This window comes from Protobothrops mucrosquamatus, unplaced genomic scaffold, assembly GCF_001527695.2.
Source record: "Protobothrops mucrosquamatus isolate PMUCROS unplaced genomic scaffold, P.Mucros_1.0 scaffold33, whole genome shotgun sequence".
NCBI lineage: Eukaryota > Metazoa > Chordata > Lepidosauria > Squamata > Viperidae > Protobothrops > Protobothrops mucrosquamatus.
Window position 1 is genome coordinate 1,688,542 of NW_015386417.1, and position 20,662 is coordinate 1,709,203.

Sequence of the window (20,662 nt, forward strand, 5' to 3'; positions counted from 1 at the left end):
CATAACAGTTGATTGTACTTAGCATGCTAGGACCTCTTCATATAAATATAATTTTACCTATTGTCTCTCTGAAAGATGCTTCCCATCCATCGGCAGCTCCAAAGGCATCTGTCCTAAATACTAGGAGCAAGTTGTTTGAGGAACTCTTGATAGGAGAAGGAAGGATTGCACCACAGAATTTCCCAAGTAGTGGCGAAGCAATGTTTGGACCATCATACACTGCAACGTAGTCTCCGAGACAAGATGAAGAGATGTCAAGGTGAAAGCTGTTGAATCTATAAAGAAGATTTAACACACATCTATGCAAAATAATACCTGCAACCAGTGCTTTTTTTGTAAAAAAAAAAAAAAAAAGGTGCCGGAACTCACACATGTCATACAACCCACCTTGCCTACCCTACAAGGTTCCATCCAAAAAAGGTGCTAGAACTCCGTTCTGGGTGTTCTATGACAAAAAAAGCCCTGCCTGCAACTGATATAGGTTTGGTAACTAGTACCTACTTGTGAGGGTTCTGAATAAGCATTTTAAATGAGGTGTTTAAAGAACACCTAAATTAGAAAAGACTAATCTAAAGCATGATATATTTTATATCTGTAGTATAAGCTATCCTGGTGCAGCTTTGTGCTATATAAGATTTTTGGGGTGATAGTAATTATAAATCCAAATATGGCTAATATTCCTAGAAAGTATCAGTTTGGCTACAGTTGAAGGATACAGAGAGTGGTAACTGGGCCGAATCAAGAGTGCAACAGGTTCCTCTGCCCTATGATACTGGCTATAACCTCAAAATTGATAATTTTATGGAAAGACCCTGGATAATACTGCTTTTTTGATTTGAGTTCAACAATCAGTACAGTTTTACCATAATTATAGGAAACTCTTAGTAGGTTACTTGTTAAAAAAGCAAAACCTGATTTTTACTAAGCATCCTTTCCCCCCAAACAATGATGGTTCAACTAAAAATTGCTTTTGACTTACGTACTTGAGTGCCACTATTTTGTTGTTTCCAACAGTTATGTGGTATGAACAGTTCATATTGTGATGATATTTGGTGAATGAATATGTAGGACTTTTGATTTTGCCCCTGGAGACATTAAAAGTACCACCACAAGCTTTGATGAAAAGAGAGAAATGAAAAATTATGACTGTTATAATTTTCCAAGAAACATGTTTGCCAAATAGTCACATATGTAGTACATATACGCACTGGAACAATTCTATTTTTTTGGTATTTTGTTTGAAAGTTCTTAGTTATTCACAGATGCAAGCATTTATTATAAATCCTAGATTAACATTTCTGAAAAATGTAACCAAGAAAACTGCACGGACTCGTCAGTTGTCAGAAGTGAATTGAAGGCACAAACAAAAAGACATTAACCATTAGTAGATCTAAATGAAGTTATCTGTGGATCTGATGATGGGATAAATTAATGGCATAATAAAATTGTTTAATCTTAAAGGCACCACAATTTGTTCTCTTTTTTTTCAGCTGTGCATCAATTATATTAAAACAAATGTAACAATTTAGTCATGAATAATATATTAATTTAAATCAACTTTTTTGGGCGTATAACTTCGTAGAGGTATTTATAATTCTGAATGTCATGATTTACAGGGAGATTGAATCTTTACCTAACATCTTAATCACAGCATCCTTTTATTTTGCCTTTCCAGTTAAATCAACAAACAAGTGCTTAAGATAAGCTTTTAGAAATAAAATAATTAACAATAAAAGTACTTAAGTTACAAAAAAATTGATCCATATAAAATGTAAGAAATCATACCAACAATTAAGAAGATATCTCATTATTTAGATACACACACCAGAAATAAATTGTAAACTGAAAATCTGTTTAAAATTAAAGTTTTCAGTAAATGAGAAAATGTTAAAAAGAAGGGGCTAATGCAAAAATTCTCAAAGGGAAATATGTGCTGTACTGTATTTGCCAGAGACCATGCATGATTCATGTTCTGATCAATCAAGATTTAGTTAGAGATGGAGCAAAAAGAAGACTTTCCTTAATCATTGGAAAAATGATGTAGCTTCACGTGGGTTGAGATGGCCATTTTAAATGGTTTGCTGGTGAATATTTCCTATCTCCCTGCTTATTTATACAATTTCTGGGAATGCCTTTATATACAGTCAGTCCTTTGGCTGGGGGCAGTAGCAGGTTTTAACTTTTCAAAAGAGGCACAGTTGAATGATTTTTCTAGTTGCATGAATTTTTTAAGGTGAAAGTTAATGTCCTCTGCTTCAAGATCCACTTAATAACTTGCAATAGCAGAAGCTTTAGTACATTCAAGCAAGCTTCTTTTTCATTTCCCATAATGACTTGCCAAGTCCAAGACATAAAGCTTTATTCCCTGTTTTACAACTCAGTAATTGTACTCTGTTTTATAATCTTGACTTGGCAAGTCACACTTTGGCCCTCTTGACAAATGGCTGAAACCCACAACTATCCAAGTTCTAAAGAGTAGTCATCACATTAGTCAAAAACATTTGCAAAAACTCTTTTAAGGACAATGGCTATCCCAGCTTTCTGTCTCCATTTTCTGTAATAGGGTAGGATAATAGGGTAGGGTAATCTATTGAAAACAGTTTGGACTGCTCGGAATTAAAGGACTTAAACTCAAAAAATAAGAGAACAGAATTCTTAATAAGCAAGCAAATACACACAACCACTTTTTTTAACTTGTTAAGAATAAAGCTGATCAGCAACAATGTTAATTGCTGGAATCTGCTTTGGAGGGGACAACCAATTTAATAAATAGCTTCTAGTCATAAAATGTCATAAAATCAAAGGTCAAACAGCAACCAATTTGAGTGAGTTATGAAAGACTTTTTCAAGTGTAAATGAATATTGTCACACTTTGTTGTTATTTGATCTAGCCAGTAGCTATTAGAGTAACTTACTTTGAACAAAGATTGTTTATGTTCATAGGCAGTGGCTTTTTATCAAAGAGAATGCATTTTCTAATCTGCTTATTTGATAAATGAAATAGTAGTTCCACATTTGTTACCAGCTTCAAATTTATATATTTATTTCTTTGTTTATTATTTTTAACTCAGATAACTCAAAACAGCAAATGTACCTAACAAACGCTCCTATTTTCCCCAAAACAACAACCCTGTAAGGTGAGTTGAGCTGAAAGAGAGTGACTTGACCCATGGCCACCCAGCTGGCTTTCATGGCTAAGGGGAGACTAGAACTCACAATCTTCCACTTTCTAGACCAGTGCCTTCATCATTAGACCAAACTGGCTGTCATATATATTTACCTGCATTAAAAGGAGAACTAGTTTGGTGTAGTGGTTAAAGGCACTGGGTTGGAAAGCTGGAGATCATGAGCTCTTGTTAAATTTTAGGCATGAAGCCATATGGGTGATTTTGGACCAGCTGCTGTCAGTTAGAGTCAAGACTGACTTTTAGACACAGAAAAAATAAATAATAGGAACACTGCCTGAGAAATCGCCATCAGCTGAAAAGAACAAATTTTTGATCTTTGACTAAATAAGTGTTTTTCAACTTTGACATCTTCAAGTTGCCAAGGTTGAGAAAGATTGCTATAGAATGTTCAAATTAGCTTCACCACCTCCACTAAGCTGGTTCCCACTTGGAACTGTTTGTTGCTTCTTCTCATCTAAAATTTCTGGCTTGCTTACTCTAATCACCGCTTCCATCTGTTTTACCTCACTTGTCTACTGAACTGTCACTCTATAATCTCATTGTTAAAGTGAGTGCTTTGGACACTCATTTGCTCTTCTTCTTCTCAGCACCCCCATTGCCTATCACTTCAAGCCAGTATTATCTTTGTCTATGCTGTCTAGGAATTTAAAGAAAAAAGAGCCCCAAAATATCTGAAAAAAAATCATGTCACAGAAGACTGATTGAATCACTGTTATTGCCCTGATGTCCCCCCCCTCCTGAACCAGGGCTGCCAGATGTGGGTTGCAAAAAGCAGATAATTACCAGATAGCAGCAAAGAGATACAGAATGCTTTAACTCTTTGCTGCCATCTTATGGTTGATTGTATTTTTGCAACCCAGATTTGGTAACCCTAGTCTATTTCTGGGATGAAAGAGAAAGCAATATATTTCACTTACCCTACTTTGCTGTTGCCTTTAAAATACTGCCTCCCCCTCCCTCCACTTATATCAAAACAGAAATTAAGAAAACAATATCCACATAAGATTTTTCCAGAGTTGTGTTAACACTGTTTTAAAGACACATATGGGGATTATTGAGGAAATTTATCAACTCAAATTAAACTTGAGTTCAAGTACAGTCTGCCATTGTTATTACAATCTTGTTTTGTGAATAGAATAGCAAATTAAGCTGAATGTTTTGGCTTGCACCTACAAGCAAAGCATTTATGGCAGGTTAGTAACATTTAATAAAGTCCCAGAATACATATTCTTTTTTTAAAAAAGCTATAGTATGAATTTTTTGTACGGTAAATTTCTTTGTCATACAATTTTATACTGTTAGAAGTTAATGGGATGAAATCAGCCTGGAAAAATGCATTCTCGAATTTACAAGGAGCTCCACTCTATTTATGTAATGCCTCATTAAGTACAAATGCTGGGCTTGGCAGAGTGTTGGAATTTTGTGTTACTTATCCATTGTCGAATCAGTAAGAAAGGGTCTTTTGTTGATTGTATTTCTATGTTCAGAATGATCACTATAAGTCAATGATTACTTCAGTAACATAAACTGTAGTACCACTATATTAGATAAAAATGGCTAAAACCTCTGCTTTAGGTTTACCGTATGCTGAAATTGCAACTTAAAAATAGGCTGCATCAGACTTTAACAATTAAGTTCATTATTCCTTAAAAAGGAAGAATTTTAAAGAGGAAAATGTATCAATACTTTCTGTAATGTGAAACAAATTTTGAGAACATTTTGGGAGATATAGTTATTTTTTAAAATTGAGCCCATTAAAAAAGCAATGCAAAAATAGATTTAAGACTGTCTTATTAACTAATAATTTGACAGTTGGTCAATGCTGTATGTATACAACTAACAACAGTGCAATTGTCTTTATGAAATAAAGCATAGTGACAAGACTAATAATTACATATTCAGAAAGTTTACCCATATTTAAAGCTAAAGAGACTTACTTCTGAAATAAAATTCAAAATTTAGAGTTGCATATAGAGGTTGCATGGATTAATCCTTGGTCCCAGTTCCCTTTAACATCTTGGTCTCCTTTCTTATTTAGAAAAACCCATTTATGATATGAATTTGTAACCTCTTATAAACATTTGATTGTTTATTTTTAAAGTGCTAAATTTGTGCCTACTCACAGATTACTCAAAGGGCTATATTTGTGGCTACTCACGGATTACTCTATAAGCGATCAAAAATCCAGTGCCAACAATATGGGAGTCTGTGTAGAAATTTAACAGGGTAGATCCAACAATGCTGATAGGACTAGGGATTTTATTTCCACAAAGTGTCTGAACAATTGTATTCCTCTTAAAAATCTTCACTCCATCAAAAGCACAATATTCCAAAGCACTGTGAGCTGAAATGGAGAACAGTTTATCAATATCTTGTGGATCTATTTATCACCTATTCTAATGCTTCTTTCCACCCATATTATAGAAGCCATGTTTATAGTAATGATTAGTGATCATTACTAATAAACCAATTGCAGTAAAGAATAAAATAAATGAAGTACATTTTCCATTTAAAAAAGGCTTCTTTGTGTCTTAATTATATGAAGGGGCTTCATATGATTGAAAGAGCTTGGTCCTCCCAATATTCAAATATGTAAATTAAGAATTTGTTTGTGTGCCGTGGAATTAGGTCCATATGTTTGTCTTTAATGTCCATTTTTAATACACGGACAAATATTGTGAAAGGTAGAAAGAGAACAAATGAGACCTCAAAAACATAATTTACAAAAACAGAATATTACTAAATAAGTAACATTCACACAATACTTTTTTTTCAGAAGCTCAATCCTATATTTCTAATAATTGATTGCCATAGAAATTAATCATACAACTAAGTTGTGATCCAGTGTTTTCAGTGGAACAGTCACAAGTAATGTTGTTGAAAATGGACCTTAAGCACTTATAGACTGTGATGTAACAGAGAATAAAACATACTGATGAACATTTCTTGCCATATCATGGTTTTACTGCCTCAAATATTCATAAATTAAAGAGAAAGCAATTTAGTGTTTAAGGCTCAGAATAGTTTGCATTTTAACCAAACCCAGTTTGAAATGTACTTTTCAGAAAAAGTCAGGAAGTATAGATAGTTTTTGTGCTTTTAGTCATACTGGCTGGGAATTGCAAGAGCTATTTTGCACTTCCATAGCACACTAGCTTGGGGAAAGCTAAAATAATGGGATGTGAATGAGGTTTTAAAGAAAACATTAGCCTAAAGAAGTAATAAAGAAAGAATAATGAATTGGAAAACAAATAAAATATCCTGGTATGGAAGACTTCTTAGAAGGGGATGATTTTTGTTTACTTCTATAACACTTGAAAAGGGGAGGGGAATCTTTCTTTGTGGATAGAGACAAATTAACAACAGTTATTTTGGAATTCCACAGGCATATGTTTAAAATGCTTGTTTTTAGCAAGCTCTCTTACTCTTTGTACTTGTTTTCAGAGAAGAATTATGTTCCCTGAAAATATCTTTCATAGTAGAAGGAGCTCAAATATTTTGAACTATGGTACTACTAAGCAATCAAATCTTGCAACACAGATAATAAATAAAGCTGATGGTTTAGTCACAAATGCAGAAGACCACATTAAAGAAGAATATTAAGAATATAAAGCAATATTTTCTTAATTTTTAAAGAATTCATTTATACTTCATTTGAAATGCTAGACTTTTGATGGACTGACCTAAGAGTAAGTTCCATTAAACGTAGTACTTAGGATTTATTTCACAGGTATTTTAAATATACACTCACTCATCAATAGATACCAATGCTTGCATAGTTATATACATTTTTTTTACAAATCCCCACACAGACAAACACGTGCACACATTTGTGACCGCCCCATAATCAGTATTATTATCAAACAAAAATAATATAAAATTCATAGCCCCCCCCCAGCTAGGCTGCTGAGGAAATCCTTTTAAATTACTCAGAGTAAAAATATTTAATAGATTGAATTACCATTTTTAATGAAAATTGTGCCATGGCTTTGACAGGTTACTGACAGTTTGATGATTGCATGGAGCAATCTTACATAACTTTTCATCACAATTATTTTGGTTCACTTGCACACTAGTTACTTAATTCTTAAAAATGAATATATATCTTCATATATTAACTACTGAAATGTAAAATTAAAATCTTGGCCACTTACGCTGCAGGTCAAAATTTTCAAAGTTTAGAATTACAACATCCTGAGATCCTGCCTCTAAAAAATAATTGCAGTTCAAGTTGTTGTCATATTCACCAGGGAAATTAGGAGAAACAATGCGACCAGATGATGCTGTCAGATTTGCTCCACAACCTGCGAGAAAATATAGGATCCCAGAAATCCAATTAATTGTACTGAAAAATAATTTAAAAGAAGAAAAGTACTAAGCTTCACAAGGCCAAAATTTCTGGTTATAAGGGTGGAACAATTAACCACTGGAACAACCAGCCTCCAGAAGTGGTGAATGCTCCAACACTGGAAGTTTTTAAGAAGAGACTGGACAGCCGTTTGTCTGAAATGGTATAGGGTTTCCTGCCTGAGCAGGGGGTTGGACTAGATGACCTCCAAGATCCCTTCCAACTTTATTATTATTATTATTATTATTATTATTATTATTATTATTATTATTATTATTATTATTATTATTACTATTATTATTATTATTATTATTATTTTCAAAGATATCTAAAATATTTTTTTTATTTTTAAAATTAGGGGGAAGAAGTGCAGGATGTGCTAACCATTGTATTCATTAAACAATTTTTTCAAGTGCTTTAAGTTGTAACAAAAACATACATGTTTCCCACATTTGGGTTGGTGCAAAGACCAAAATGAGACTGTTTTGGTCTATGTACAGAATAAACTGGGGCTGTTGTAAACAGAAAGGCTTCAGCGAGGGGAACAGGAAAAATGATAAAAGATGGTGGGAAGAGTAAGACTAGCGTGTTTCATCCTGCTCTTCTGCTCAATATCTCACAGCATGCTCTCTACTCCAACATCTTCCTAGCCCCAAGGAAGATAACAGATAGACAAAACCAATGAAATGTATCACATTGGTAGATGCTGATGGGAAAGAATGATTATATATACCAACTTTCCCTACTTTCCCCATCCAGTTTTGTTTCAGCTGAAATCTAATTGAGAAGACTCCATCCTATGTCTTCAATATTTTTTTGAAGCCCATTGAAGCACTGTGGGTTTTGGTTCTGCCAAACCATGGCTGATCCAAAATGGTTCCACAGAACATCTGGAATGTGATGGTTTGTTTCAAGTTTGGTAGCTTTTTATTTACACAAATTTATTTATTTATTTATTTATTTATTTTGATTTATATCCCGCCCTTCTCCCAACGGGACTCAGGGCGGCTCACAACATATTTAAAAACATAGACATATTTACAACCCCCACCAGATAAAACCAAATTAAACCAATATTTAAAGTTGTGCAGTTAAAATTATTCTTAAAAAACCCGATTTAAAATCCTCCCTAGGCCANACCCACAGAGAAGGCCCTCCCCCTGGGGGTCGCCAGCCGACATTGCTTGGCCGACGGCACCCTGAGGAGGCCCGCTCTGTGGGAGCGTACCGGTCTATGGGAGGGAATCTGTGGCAGAAGGCGGTCTCGGAGGTAGCCAGGTCCGATGCCATGGATCGCTTTAAAGGTGGTAACTAACACCTTAAAGCGCACCCGGAAGGCCACTGGCAACCAGTGCAGCTCGCGCAGCAGCGGTGTTACATGGGAGCGACGAGTCCCTCCCAACACCACCCGCGCGGCCGCATTCTGGACCAGTTGAAGCCTCCGGGTGCTCCTCAAAGGGAGCCCCATGTAGAGAGCGTTACAATAGTCCAGGCGGGAGGTGACAAGAGCATGAGTGACTGTGTGCAAGGCGTCCCGGTCCAGAAAAGGTCGCAACTGGTGAATCAGGCGAACCTGATAAAACGCCCCCCTGGTCACGGCCGACAAATGGTCATCCAATGTCAGCCGCGAATCCAGGAGGACTCCCAAGTTGCGCGCCCTCTCTGAGGGGGCCAAAATTTCGCCTCCTATAGTCAGCGATGGAGTCAGCTGACTATGCCGAGGCGCCGGCAACCACAGCCACTCGGTCTTGGAAGGGTTGAGCCTGAGTCTGTTCCATTTCAGACAAATGGCTGTCTGAAAACAGCCATTAAAAACTTCCAGTGTTGGCGCATTCACCGCTTCTGGAGGCAGGTTGTTCCACTGGTTAATTGTTCTCACTGTCAGAACATTTCTCCTTAGTTCCAGGTTGCTTCTCTCCTTGATTAGTTTCCACCCGTTGCTTCTTGTCCTGCCTTCTGGTGCTTTGGAGAATAGCTTGACTCCCTCTTCTTTGGGGCAGCCCCTGAGATATAGGAACACTGCTATCATGTCACCCCTCGTCCTTCTCTTCGTTAATAGACATGCTGAATTCCAGCAGCCGTTCCTTGTATGTTTTAGCCTCCAGTCCCCTGATCGTCTGCTTGGGAAGACTCTCTTCCAGAGACCCTCCCCTTGCCCTCTGCTCCCCACCCCAGAAGTTCTATTTACAGGACTTCATTAACCCATCTCTGCAATATTTGGCTAAAGCGGGCATTGAAAAGCAGGGGGAAGGGAAAAGGGCCCTCCTTCCCCCCACATCGGACCAGGTTCAACTTAGAACAAGCATTAGGGTTCACGGGGGACACCCAAGGGTAAATACCAACGTAGGGAGTCGTGGAGAGGAAGACACAAAGGGAATAATCGGATTTGGAAGACCTCATAAAACCCAAGGATCCTTGTGTTTCAGCCAAGATCAACAAGCTAATATTGACAAAGAAACAGCATAGAGATGCCTGTTTGGTTGGTTGGTTGCTCTCAGGCGTGCATACATACACAACCAATCTTCTTAGTCAACACTTTCTTGATTTGGTTTTCTCTGCAGGGGACTGAGCGAATTAAGTGCCCCCGGTCTAATGGATTGACAACTGGCTAGTTGTGTTTGTGTAACGTCAGGGCAGTTATACTCATGGAAGTCCAGAGGGCATCTGTGTGGCAGGTCAGGATGCAAATACGTAGCTCACAACATATGCAGGATGCCGTTAGAACAGGCAGAAGGATCACCGTGACCTCCACAGGGCAGCCATGGAAGAGGACTAGAAGACGCATTTGTCCCATATGGTCAGTTTGGTGAGTTGTGATAAGGGGCAGATGGCCGAGCACGTGAGGCCATTTGGGTTAGTTGATGGTGCAATGCACAGGGAATGGGTTAACTCAGGGCCCAGTTAAGCTTGCTGTATAGATGCAGTCAGTGCTTTTTTTGTCATAGAACGCGCCGGAACAGAGTTCCGGCACCTTTTTTCAACAGATTTTTCCAAGTTTTAAAAGTAATTTTTGAAAATTTGATGTTTGGTCCATGTGGACTTGAATCGCCCTGTCGAGCGTGGCAGGTCGGCGGCAAAATCATTAAAACGGTGCATGTGGGCTGCGTGTGTATCGAGTCTGATACATGCGTACTTCGTCTGCACTGGTTGTGATGGCGCTGCTCGGCTTGTGATTGGTCGTGTGCTGAGTGCTTACTGCGGGCGGCAACCGTTATGTTTCGTTAACACAACTGACATGTGTGGGTGTGTGTACAGTGATTGACTAGGTGTGAAAAGTAAATAATTTTGTTGGTGAATTGAAAATCTTTTTTAAATTTTGAGTGTAAAAGTGTGACCTCAAATTTAAAAATGAAAAAAAATATACTAATTACTTCTCAACCACCGGTCCTGCTAAGAACTGAATATATATATATATACATATATATATATTATTTTTATTATTATTTATTTTTTTTATTAATTTGATTTATATACCGCCCTTCTCCCGAAGGACTCAGGGCGGTGCACAGCATATTAAAAACAAGTAACAATAAAATACCAAAATAAAATAAATAAATACCAAAATAAAAACCCCTCTAAGACCAAATTAAAAGCCAAATATTAGTAGCTGTGTCGTAATTAAAATTATATTAAAATCATCCCTAACNGAGGGAATTGCTGCGCAACCACACTCTCAACAACCTTCGCCGCAAAGCGAAGGTTGGAGACCGGGCGATAATTGGCCAACTCATCTGGGTCAAGGGAAGGCTTCTTGAGGAGGGGCCTCACAACGGCCTCCTTGAGGGCCGCAGGGAAGACACCCTCCTGCAAAGAAGCGCTAGTAATTCCCTGGAGCCAGGCTCGTGTTCCCTCCCGAGCTGCCAGTACCAGCCAGGAGGGACACGGATGTTGTCCAATAAAGCAATGCTTAAGTTTGCTTTGCTTACCAAGAATTTTAATATTATAGTAATTAAGTCTATCTAATGCAGTGTTTCTCAACATTGAAAATTTTAAGGCATGTGGACTTCAACTCCCAGAATTCCACATTCTGGGAGTTGAAGTTCACATGCCTTAAAATTGTCAATGTTGAGAAATACTGATCTAATGGAATAAAAACAGCCACTTTGATGTACTGGTTAAGGTATCAGATTAGAAACCAGGAGACAATGAGTTCTAGTCCTGCCTTAGACCCAAAGCTAGCTGGGTGACCCTTGGGCAGTCATTTTTTCTCATACTTAGGTAAGAGGCAATGCAGACCACTTCCAAAATCTTGCTAAGAAAACTGCAAGGAGTTACCAGGAGATGCCCAGGCACTTGACAGGAGTCAAGTGACTCAAAGGAGCAAAACAAAGCAAAACAAAAAAGGAGATAAAGGCTACTTCTTACTGATATATATGAACTAGACAATTAAAGATGAGTCTCACATGAATCTGTATCAGCAACTTCAGTCTGTCATGAGGCAATAGGAATCATTTGACTCAAGAGCAGATGACCGATATGGTTGCTATGCTGAGGTCTCTCTATTCACCCATTCATCCTCTAAGTCTTCTAGAGTGGAAAGCTGGGGTTTTATTTCATTTGCCAGGAAAAGAAAAAATCCTGCATTGAGACAACTAATTCTTTTCAGAAGAATGATAGAGTTGAAATAAACTTATTGGAATATTTACTGTATTTTTTAATGCAAGAAAGGTTTTTGTTTCCTTTTTTTGGAGGGAAGGACATTGTTTTGGGAGTCCTTTTTATTATATTATATATTTATGTATTCTAGAAGAATTATCAATGGATTTCTAGTCTGTAACTTTTAGAGATGCTGAAGGAAGTTGATGTTGATATCAGTTATTTAGGTCACTTTCAATATAACAAGTATGAATATCCTGTTTTAGTAAAACAATGGGAGGGGCTGCTTTGAATATGAAATTAGTTTCCAATGATATTAAAGAAGGCTAAGAAAAAAAGTTGCTTCTTGCACATTGGATAATTCCGATTGTTTTCAGTTGTGTTATATAAATCATCTGCCAGAGATGCAATTGAAAACAGTATATAATTGGGTTATGTCCCATTACTGTTACATTTTGGTTTAATTAGCAGTATTGTACTATTTGTATAATCCAAGGCTATGATAATTTTGGTCATTTGCTATGTGATGAAGAAATAAATACTTTTAGCTGTACTGGGTTTTCAAGTTGTCCATCCCTGGAACAGAGAATGAAAGCCACATTTAGTTATGGGATGCTTTATATGGGTGATTTGTTTTTAAGAAGACTCAAGAAAAGCTCTCCTTTAGAGCTACTTTATAAAGTAACTTGCCTCACCATAAAGAACAAAGCAAAGTTGCTTTGCTGCCTCCTGCTGCTTTATGTATTTCAGAAGGTCATCAAAGCAACAGGAATTGCCTTTTCTTTGAAAACAGGATCACCTCCATGCCTCAACATGGAAAATAGCTTTCTTTGTGCAGCACTGAAGCAGCCTCACACAAGAAAGTTTTGGAAGAATCTAAGCAGATTCCATAAATCAGGCCCTGCAGATATCTGTAGCAGACTCTTTGTAAGCAACTACCAATACACTTATACCCTAGGATCCTACATCATGTGTCAGTCAGTTTTGGGAATAGAAACTTAACCCAGCTTTTATCATGTCTTGGTGCTGCATTTAATGAATAGCCAAATTCATATATTGCTGGCAGTACCAGGTTAAATACATATAATTATGCATTACTGAAACACAGACAACTTTGGACTTAGGGTTATTTACCAATTTCTTTATGACATATCTACAAAATTATTATCAGATATCCTGGACATCTAAATGCTCCTGGATTTGATTTCTTATGATACAGTTTGACCAAGAATTACCATATCAACATGGATCAATTATGCAATAAGCCTGCATCTATACATCAAGTCAGTATCTCAGTTCATAGCTATATATCAGTGATGGCGAATCTTTTAGAGACTGAGTGCCCAAACTGCAACCCAAAACACACTTATTTATCACCAGGTGCCAGGTGGGTGTGGCCCACTGGGTGGATGTGGCTGTGGTTATGGCAGACTGGGTGGCTGTGGCCAAGGTGGGTATGGTCACCTCGATGTTGCTTGTGGGGAGGGATGCCTATGGGGGCTGGGCAGGGTTGGGTGAGATCCAGGGGGTCTCTGGCAGGAGGGGCGGTGGGCAGGAGGCTCGTCCTGCGGGGTGAGGCGAGGCAGGGCAGGGGTGCCCCACTGTCGCAGGGCAAGGCGAGGCAGAGGCCGGGGCGGCTGCTGCCTGACACCATTGGCCCCCGCACACAGATGCCAGCAAGTACATGGGGGCCGACAGTGTCCGTCAGCAGCCACAGCCTGCCGGCCCCTTGACCGGCGCACTCTGGGGCTCCACAGCCTGCCACCAGCAGTTCAGAGAAGCCACCTCTTAGCTGAACGGCCGGTCAACAGCTGAGGAGGTGATGCAGTGGGTCGTGTCCGGGAAAAGAAGAGCATGCGAGGGCAGGAGGGATGGGATGGGGGGGAGGGAAACCAGCCATGCTGGGATGCATCCGGCCACATGGGACCTTGGCAAGTTAGCAGGCGGCTGGTTGAAGAGGGATGGTTGCCATCTCCAGGGCATGGTGTGCGTGCCCACAGAGAGGGCTCTGAGTGCCGCCTCTGGCACACATGCCATAGGTTCGCCACTACTTATGATCCTATGAGAAAAATAATTGGAAAAGCCCTGACACGTGCATTTCATTTACCCTAGGGTTACACAGTGAAACCACTCAATACCAGCAGCAAAACTAGCAAGATCTCAGCTTAGTTTTGTTTCTGATTTAACCATGCAGCATTCTAGAACATTTAAACAATATTTATTTGAACAATCTTTAGGGGGTGAAGAGGTAGAGCTATCAGCTCAGTAACACACATTTTTGTAGCTCTTTCCAGTGTAACTATATTAGTTTTTAGCAATTTCTTTTAAATTCAGTTATACTATTTTATATGAGATTAATGTGAAGGCAAAAGCACAGATAAAGGACTTTGTATGGACTGGAAAGTTATGGGGATATGACTGTCATCCTTTTATCTATATAAATAAAAATGTAAATGTTCGTTTGTTCAAAATCTTAAATCTCCGAAAGTTCTTCACCGATTGCTTTGAAATTTTGACACAACGTTGCATTCGAATCCGCGCGTGTTTTTATATGCCTATATTATATAGATGTCACATCTGTGACAGGTAAAACATGCTTTTTTTGAAAAACAGTGCCATCTGTTGGACGTAAAAGCAACACACGCTTTTACCAGACTGAGCCACAGCAACGCGTGGCCAGGGAAAGCTAGTTTCAAATAAATTTGATGGCTTAGAATTCGCCCTTCAAACAGAAATTTAAAAAAATGACAGACATCAGAGTTCTTCTTATATGTTAGGGAAGAACTAAATGGGATTCCGGGTCAACCCAATTATTTAAACTAACTATCACCCATACCAAACAAAGGCTATCATATTCTGCCGATGTCATTAGAACTAACTCACTCGAAAAATCAATCATGCTGGGAGAGATCAGTGGAAAAAGGAGAAAGGGACGCTTTAATATCTCTTGGCTGGACACTATAAAGTAGAGATGGCGAACCTTTTAGAGATCGAGTGCCCAAACTACAACCCAAAACCCACTTATGTATCGTCAGGTGCCGGGTGGGCGTGGCCCATTGGGTGGGCGTGGCTGCAGTGGTAACGGCAAACTGGGTGGGACTAAAAAGTTCAATCAATCAATTCCAACTTTGCGAGATTTTTTTTTCCCGCGAGAAGTTGAAATTGATTGAAAGTTGGTTTTTTTTGCACATGGCGGAGGCTTAAAGCGAAAAGGTTTTATAAAACCCAGTTGAAGGCCTAGGACTGGGGCGACGGCACGCATGCCCACAGAGAGGGCTCTGTGTGCCACCTGTGGCAAGCGTGCCATAGGTTCGCCACCACAGCTATAAAGGATGAAACTGGGATGGTCATGGTGGATCTGAAGGAGGCAGAGCTAGAGAGAGGGGCATGGAGGTTGCTGATCGTTAGAGTGGGTGAGAGTTGGACACAGCTGGACAATCAGCCCTGAGGGAATTAAAACAAGGTTAAAGATAAAAAACGAAATCAGAAAAGAGAGAGAAAACAGAGTTAAAGAACAATCTTTAAATGTTACTGGACTCATGGATGTCATGGAATAAGAAAGCAAATAATGGTGTGTATTATGATGAAATCATGTACATGTTATGACTTATCTATGTCAGATATTCTGGCATAAGGGCATAACAGAAGGATTTAGAAAATATCACTGTACAAATTACTTACTGCTTATAAACGATACAGAAAACCCACGTGCTGAGATGTCCTGTGACTGAAACACTATAGTCATCACATTTCCTGGAGTAACTATAGGCCCTGGAGCTGAGTTTCCACACCCAACAGCTAATATGGTATCTTCCTGTTCCTTATTCTTTCCTCTCAGTACCTGGAGGGCAAAGTTTTAATATCTAGCTAAAGCATTAGGCTGATTTTCATTTACACTGACTTATATCCTGATCCTTAGATATAAATGAGATTATGATAAAGATTTTACCAACTCACCTAAGTGGCATCCAACAGAATAATACTGAATATATCAAAACATTCACAGATTATTCAATTCTCACAAAATCTAAATCTTTTTTATAGCTGTGGATCACAAAAGCACACAATAGGGAAACTTTATACCTGGTACCTTTAGAGTTATATGACATTTTACATATCAGAGCATGTACATCTTGAACCATTTGCCAGTTCAAAATCTCTGTCCTTTTTATTTATTTTTAAAGTTAGGAATATGTTGGAACCTTCCACGTTTTATTCATCCATCTATGTACTATCTGTTTTTCTAAACTTGAACTTCAAATCTTTATTTGGTCACAGTCCAGCACATAAAATACAGAAATCATAATAACTTAAAATAGAAGAGAAGAGAAAAGAAACACACACACACACACACACACACACACACACACATACACACACAAATATGCTAAAATGTTTGACAACAAGTTAACAAACTTAATAATGGATTTTAAAATACTAATCCAATATGTTGTGAGAGTTATATCCTGTCTTTCTTCCAGGAACTCAAGGCAATATACATACTATTACCTCTTCCATTTTTTTCTCACAATAACCCTGAAGTAAATTAGATATCTGAGGATAGACTTGAACATGATCCTCCCTGTTCCTAGGCCAAAAGCTTACCAAACATAGAACCAGAAAAAAACTATCCAATTCTTTTTTTAAAAAAGAATTACTTTGTTTGGCTTACAATAGTGTTATAGTTCCACACCAGTAATTTGGTGTGACTAATAGCAATGAGGTATAAATAATTTCTTGCTTGAAGCTTCATTTCCTAACTCTGTAACAGCCTCTCCCAAAGACAAATTATGTGAGTGATTCTATACCATAAAAGAAGTGGGCAGGGATTGAAAGGCTGCTTCCTATGCTTATAAATCATCATTACTTTCCCAAATACTTACAGTATTATCTACACCCACCTTGCAAAGTTATGTGCTTAAGTAATTTCTTAAATGATATACTTATGAATTCTTTGGTTTATTCTGTTTGCCTTATTATGGTAAACCACCCACTATCTTCGGAGCTGAACAGTATATAAATATTCATTAACACATAATTATTTTAAAATTCAGTCAGAACTTCACATTCTGATATACTTTTGAGGGACAGGAAAAATTGCTCACAATCTTTTTATGTTAAAAATAGAAAATTAAATTAAAATCTTCATCTCTATTTATAAAAGGAAGATTTAAACACAAAAAATGGCCTGGCCATTTGGGTATAGTTTCAAAGAATGAAATAGAAATGCCATTTCAGCCCCTTCATTTTTTAAGCAAAGCGTAGTTACTCAGTTCCTCATGACTTCCTACATTTTGATAAATTATGTTTGCCCTTTAGCAACAAGTGGGAGCTATGTAGTTTTGTACAGTCTGACCATTGTACAGTTTTGTACAATGATGACCAAAGTTTGGCAAATTCTTGAGAAAACTAACAGCTGTTAGCAATCATGAACATCCCCTACCCTTCAAGTGAAATGCCCTATATACATACATATATACATACATACATATACACATATACACACATACATACATACATATACACATATACACACATACATACATACATACACATACATACATGCATGCATACATATAATTGTCAATAAATTAAATATTTTTATTTCAAACATTTTCAGATATTAAATTAAAGAAACAAACAAAAGCAGACTTTCAGATGTAGATATAGATATATAAATATAGATATATACACATATATACATACATACATACATACATACATACATACATACATACATAAAAAGTGGTAACAAATTTTGAGTTCCTTCAATATTTACCCATAAAATTTTCTATAGAACTATCTCATTACAGAATCTGATGCCAAATCTTTGTACACAAATGAAGTTATGCTTGGACTAATAACAATTACTCAACTTCAAGGGAAAGAAAAAGTCTGCCCGAAAAGAACATATTTCATTGTTGCTCTAGCAGGGGGTTGGACTAGATCACCTCTAAGATCCCTTCCAACATTATTATTATTATTGTTGTTGTTGTTGTTGTTGTTATAACAGGATTAGATTTGGCATCAAAAGTATGATCCAAGGCAAAAAGTACAATCCCAGATGCAAATGGGAGAGTGAAATGTAAAATGGCAGATTCTCTAGCATATTTTAAATTTAACCATATTCTAAATTACACCAAATAGACTGAGAGATGAAAGAGCCAAAATTACTTTCCTTCATCTACACAGATATTTGAGGAACTGGGGATATGTATAAGGACTGCTCTCTCCAAAGACCCAAGGAACTTTGGATGATGCAGAACTGAAACCATTTCATTCCATTAATTTCATCTCAAAGAATGCCACATTTGGTGCCTACAGCTATGGAAGCACAACCAGCATCACAGTTATGCCTGCTGAACTTTGGGTAAGCACATGAACTACACTGACTGCAAATTTTAAGAACTGTAATCTCAAAACATTTGAAATTGAAGGATAAACTAGATAGTGATAGACTAAGAAACTATCCATACCTTCACATAACTATTCTGGCAATGTCCATTGTTATCTGGAATCTCAAAATTCTGATCAAAGATTATTTCAAAATGTTTGCTCTCATGGGTAATTATTGTCCATGAGCACCTGGTGTTATTGGGAAAGTTTTCTGGCCAATAAGGAGAAGTTATGATACCATTTTCTTTATGAAGTATGCCACCACATCCTGCAAGAATAAGGAACAATAGAATCACAGATCAATTTTTAGTTATGCAGGCAAATAAAAAACTGTAATGCATAATAATACCAATAAATTTTATAACTAAATAATAAATAAGCAATTATTTATAAATTCTAGTAATATTAACACTGTCTTCAGCTATTTAGTAATTATTTATCATGTATATTTTTTCTTGAAAATTGTTTTTATTTTGAAAATTTGAAAACCATTTTGGAAATGATTGATTTTTTAGAAATTAATTAGTATTCTGAGTTTTTGTAGATTGTGTGGATTGTTACAGGAATTAATAAAACAAGGAACATACACAAAAGAAATAAAATGTTGATTATAAATCATGAGATGCTACCATTTCATATTCAGGTTTCTGAAAAAAAGCTTCTACTGGTTATTTCTACTTTTCAATAAGTAGAATATTATCATCGTCATTATTCTGACAGATTAAAGAATCCTTGGTAGCAGCACAATTTTAAAATAATAAAATAATTGCCTGTAAGGAAAAATACAATTAAAGGGTAAAAGAATTAAGATAGTAGTTCTTCATATGCAAGATGGGTTTACAATAAGGAAGACTTCTGTAAAGGAATTCTTGATACTTTTGATAAAATAAAAAATATTCTTTAACATAGCCATTTAGAAATATGATTCTTGCCTCTGATTTATTGAAGTCTATTAAAATGGAAAGGATTTTATACCAAAAAATAGTTCTACAAATAAGAAGGAAAGAAATGATTATGCATCTCTACTAACCTAAAGAATCTGCAATCCATGTAGCATTGAACCCATCTCCTTGCCCAGAGTGGTTAGAATGGAAATGTATTAACATCTTATTTGAACCAGACTGAATGGTGCCTGGGGATGTAGTTCCACAGTATCGTCCTATGACAGGGGAAATAGGAGATCCACCATTCAGAATGGTGACTGAGGTCCTCATACAATTCCTTCGTATTTCCATCTTGAAGGCAACAAAAGTAAGCTATGGAGATACAATAAGAGAAGACTAAAGAAACAGTTGTAGCTATATCAATACAAGCAAACAAATTATTACTACTGTGTGTAAAAAAATGTAAAGATTTCCTCTGTCCAGTCATATCTGATTCTAGGGGTCAGTGCTCATCTCCATTTCTTAGTGAAGGGAGCCAGTGTTGTCTGTAGATGTTTTCATGGTCATGAGGCCAGCATGGCTATATACCTCATATAACAGGCACATCTATTTATAGAAGACAGGGGAAATCTGGATATTTTTAAATCAAAAATTCAAAAGAAAAAAAAACATGCTATATCTACAGTTATAGATTCAGCCCTAATGGTTGACCACCATTTTATTTTACATATTGTTACAACTATTTCCCAAGGATTTTTATTTGCGAATATTTAATTTATAAAGGGAAACGATATAATATGCTCAGAATACTTAATTCAATATCACCCCTTTTTCATTTGAAAAAGTTGTTTAAATAAAATCAGCATTAGCCATATTACATACATATATTACATACAGCACAGTGTATATACTCTAACAGTAATAATATTTGTCTTTTGTTAAACTTACTGCTTGGAAAAAATGGCAGCGTATGTTTGAACCCAACATGCCTTAAGCAATTAGATTGTAACCATGTGCCCTCCCCACATCTCCTGTCTTTTCTTTAGGTGGCATGCAATATGCTTCCTTTTCCAATTTTATCCCCATAATATTTGTGAGACAGACTGGAATAAGAGAGAGCAAATAATCCCAAACCACCCTACAAACTTTCATTATTATTATTATTATTATTATTATTATTATTATTATTATTATTATTATTATTATTATTATTATTATTATTATTATTATTATTATTATTATTATTATTA

At 36.8% G+C, this 20,662-nt stretch overlaps 1 protein-coding gene across 1 annotated transcript in view; it reads right to left on the reverse strand.

Annotated features, from left to right (window-relative positions):
- CUBN (cubilin) overlaps nt 1–20,662 on the reverse strand; it is a 198,533-nt gene that overhangs the window by 16,379 nt on the left and 161,492 nt on the right. Inside the window, exons 51-57 of the mRNA XM_029283182.1 lie at nt 19,559–19,784; nt 18,600–18,796; nt 15,814–15,958; nt 7,343–7,492; nt 5,347–5,532; nt 984–1,113; nt 58–275 (exon numbers count right to left, since the gene is read on the reverse strand). Of these exons, the coding sequence (XP_029139015.1) occupies nt 58–275; nt 984–1,113; nt 5,347–5,532; nt 7,343–7,492; nt 15,814–15,958; nt 18,600–18,796; nt 19,559–19,784 (1,252 nt within the window). The remainder of the gene's footprint in view (nt 1–57; nt 276–983; nt 1,114–5,346; nt 5,533–7,342; nt 7,493–15,813; nt 15,959–18,599; nt 18,797–19,558; nt 19,785–20,662) is intronic.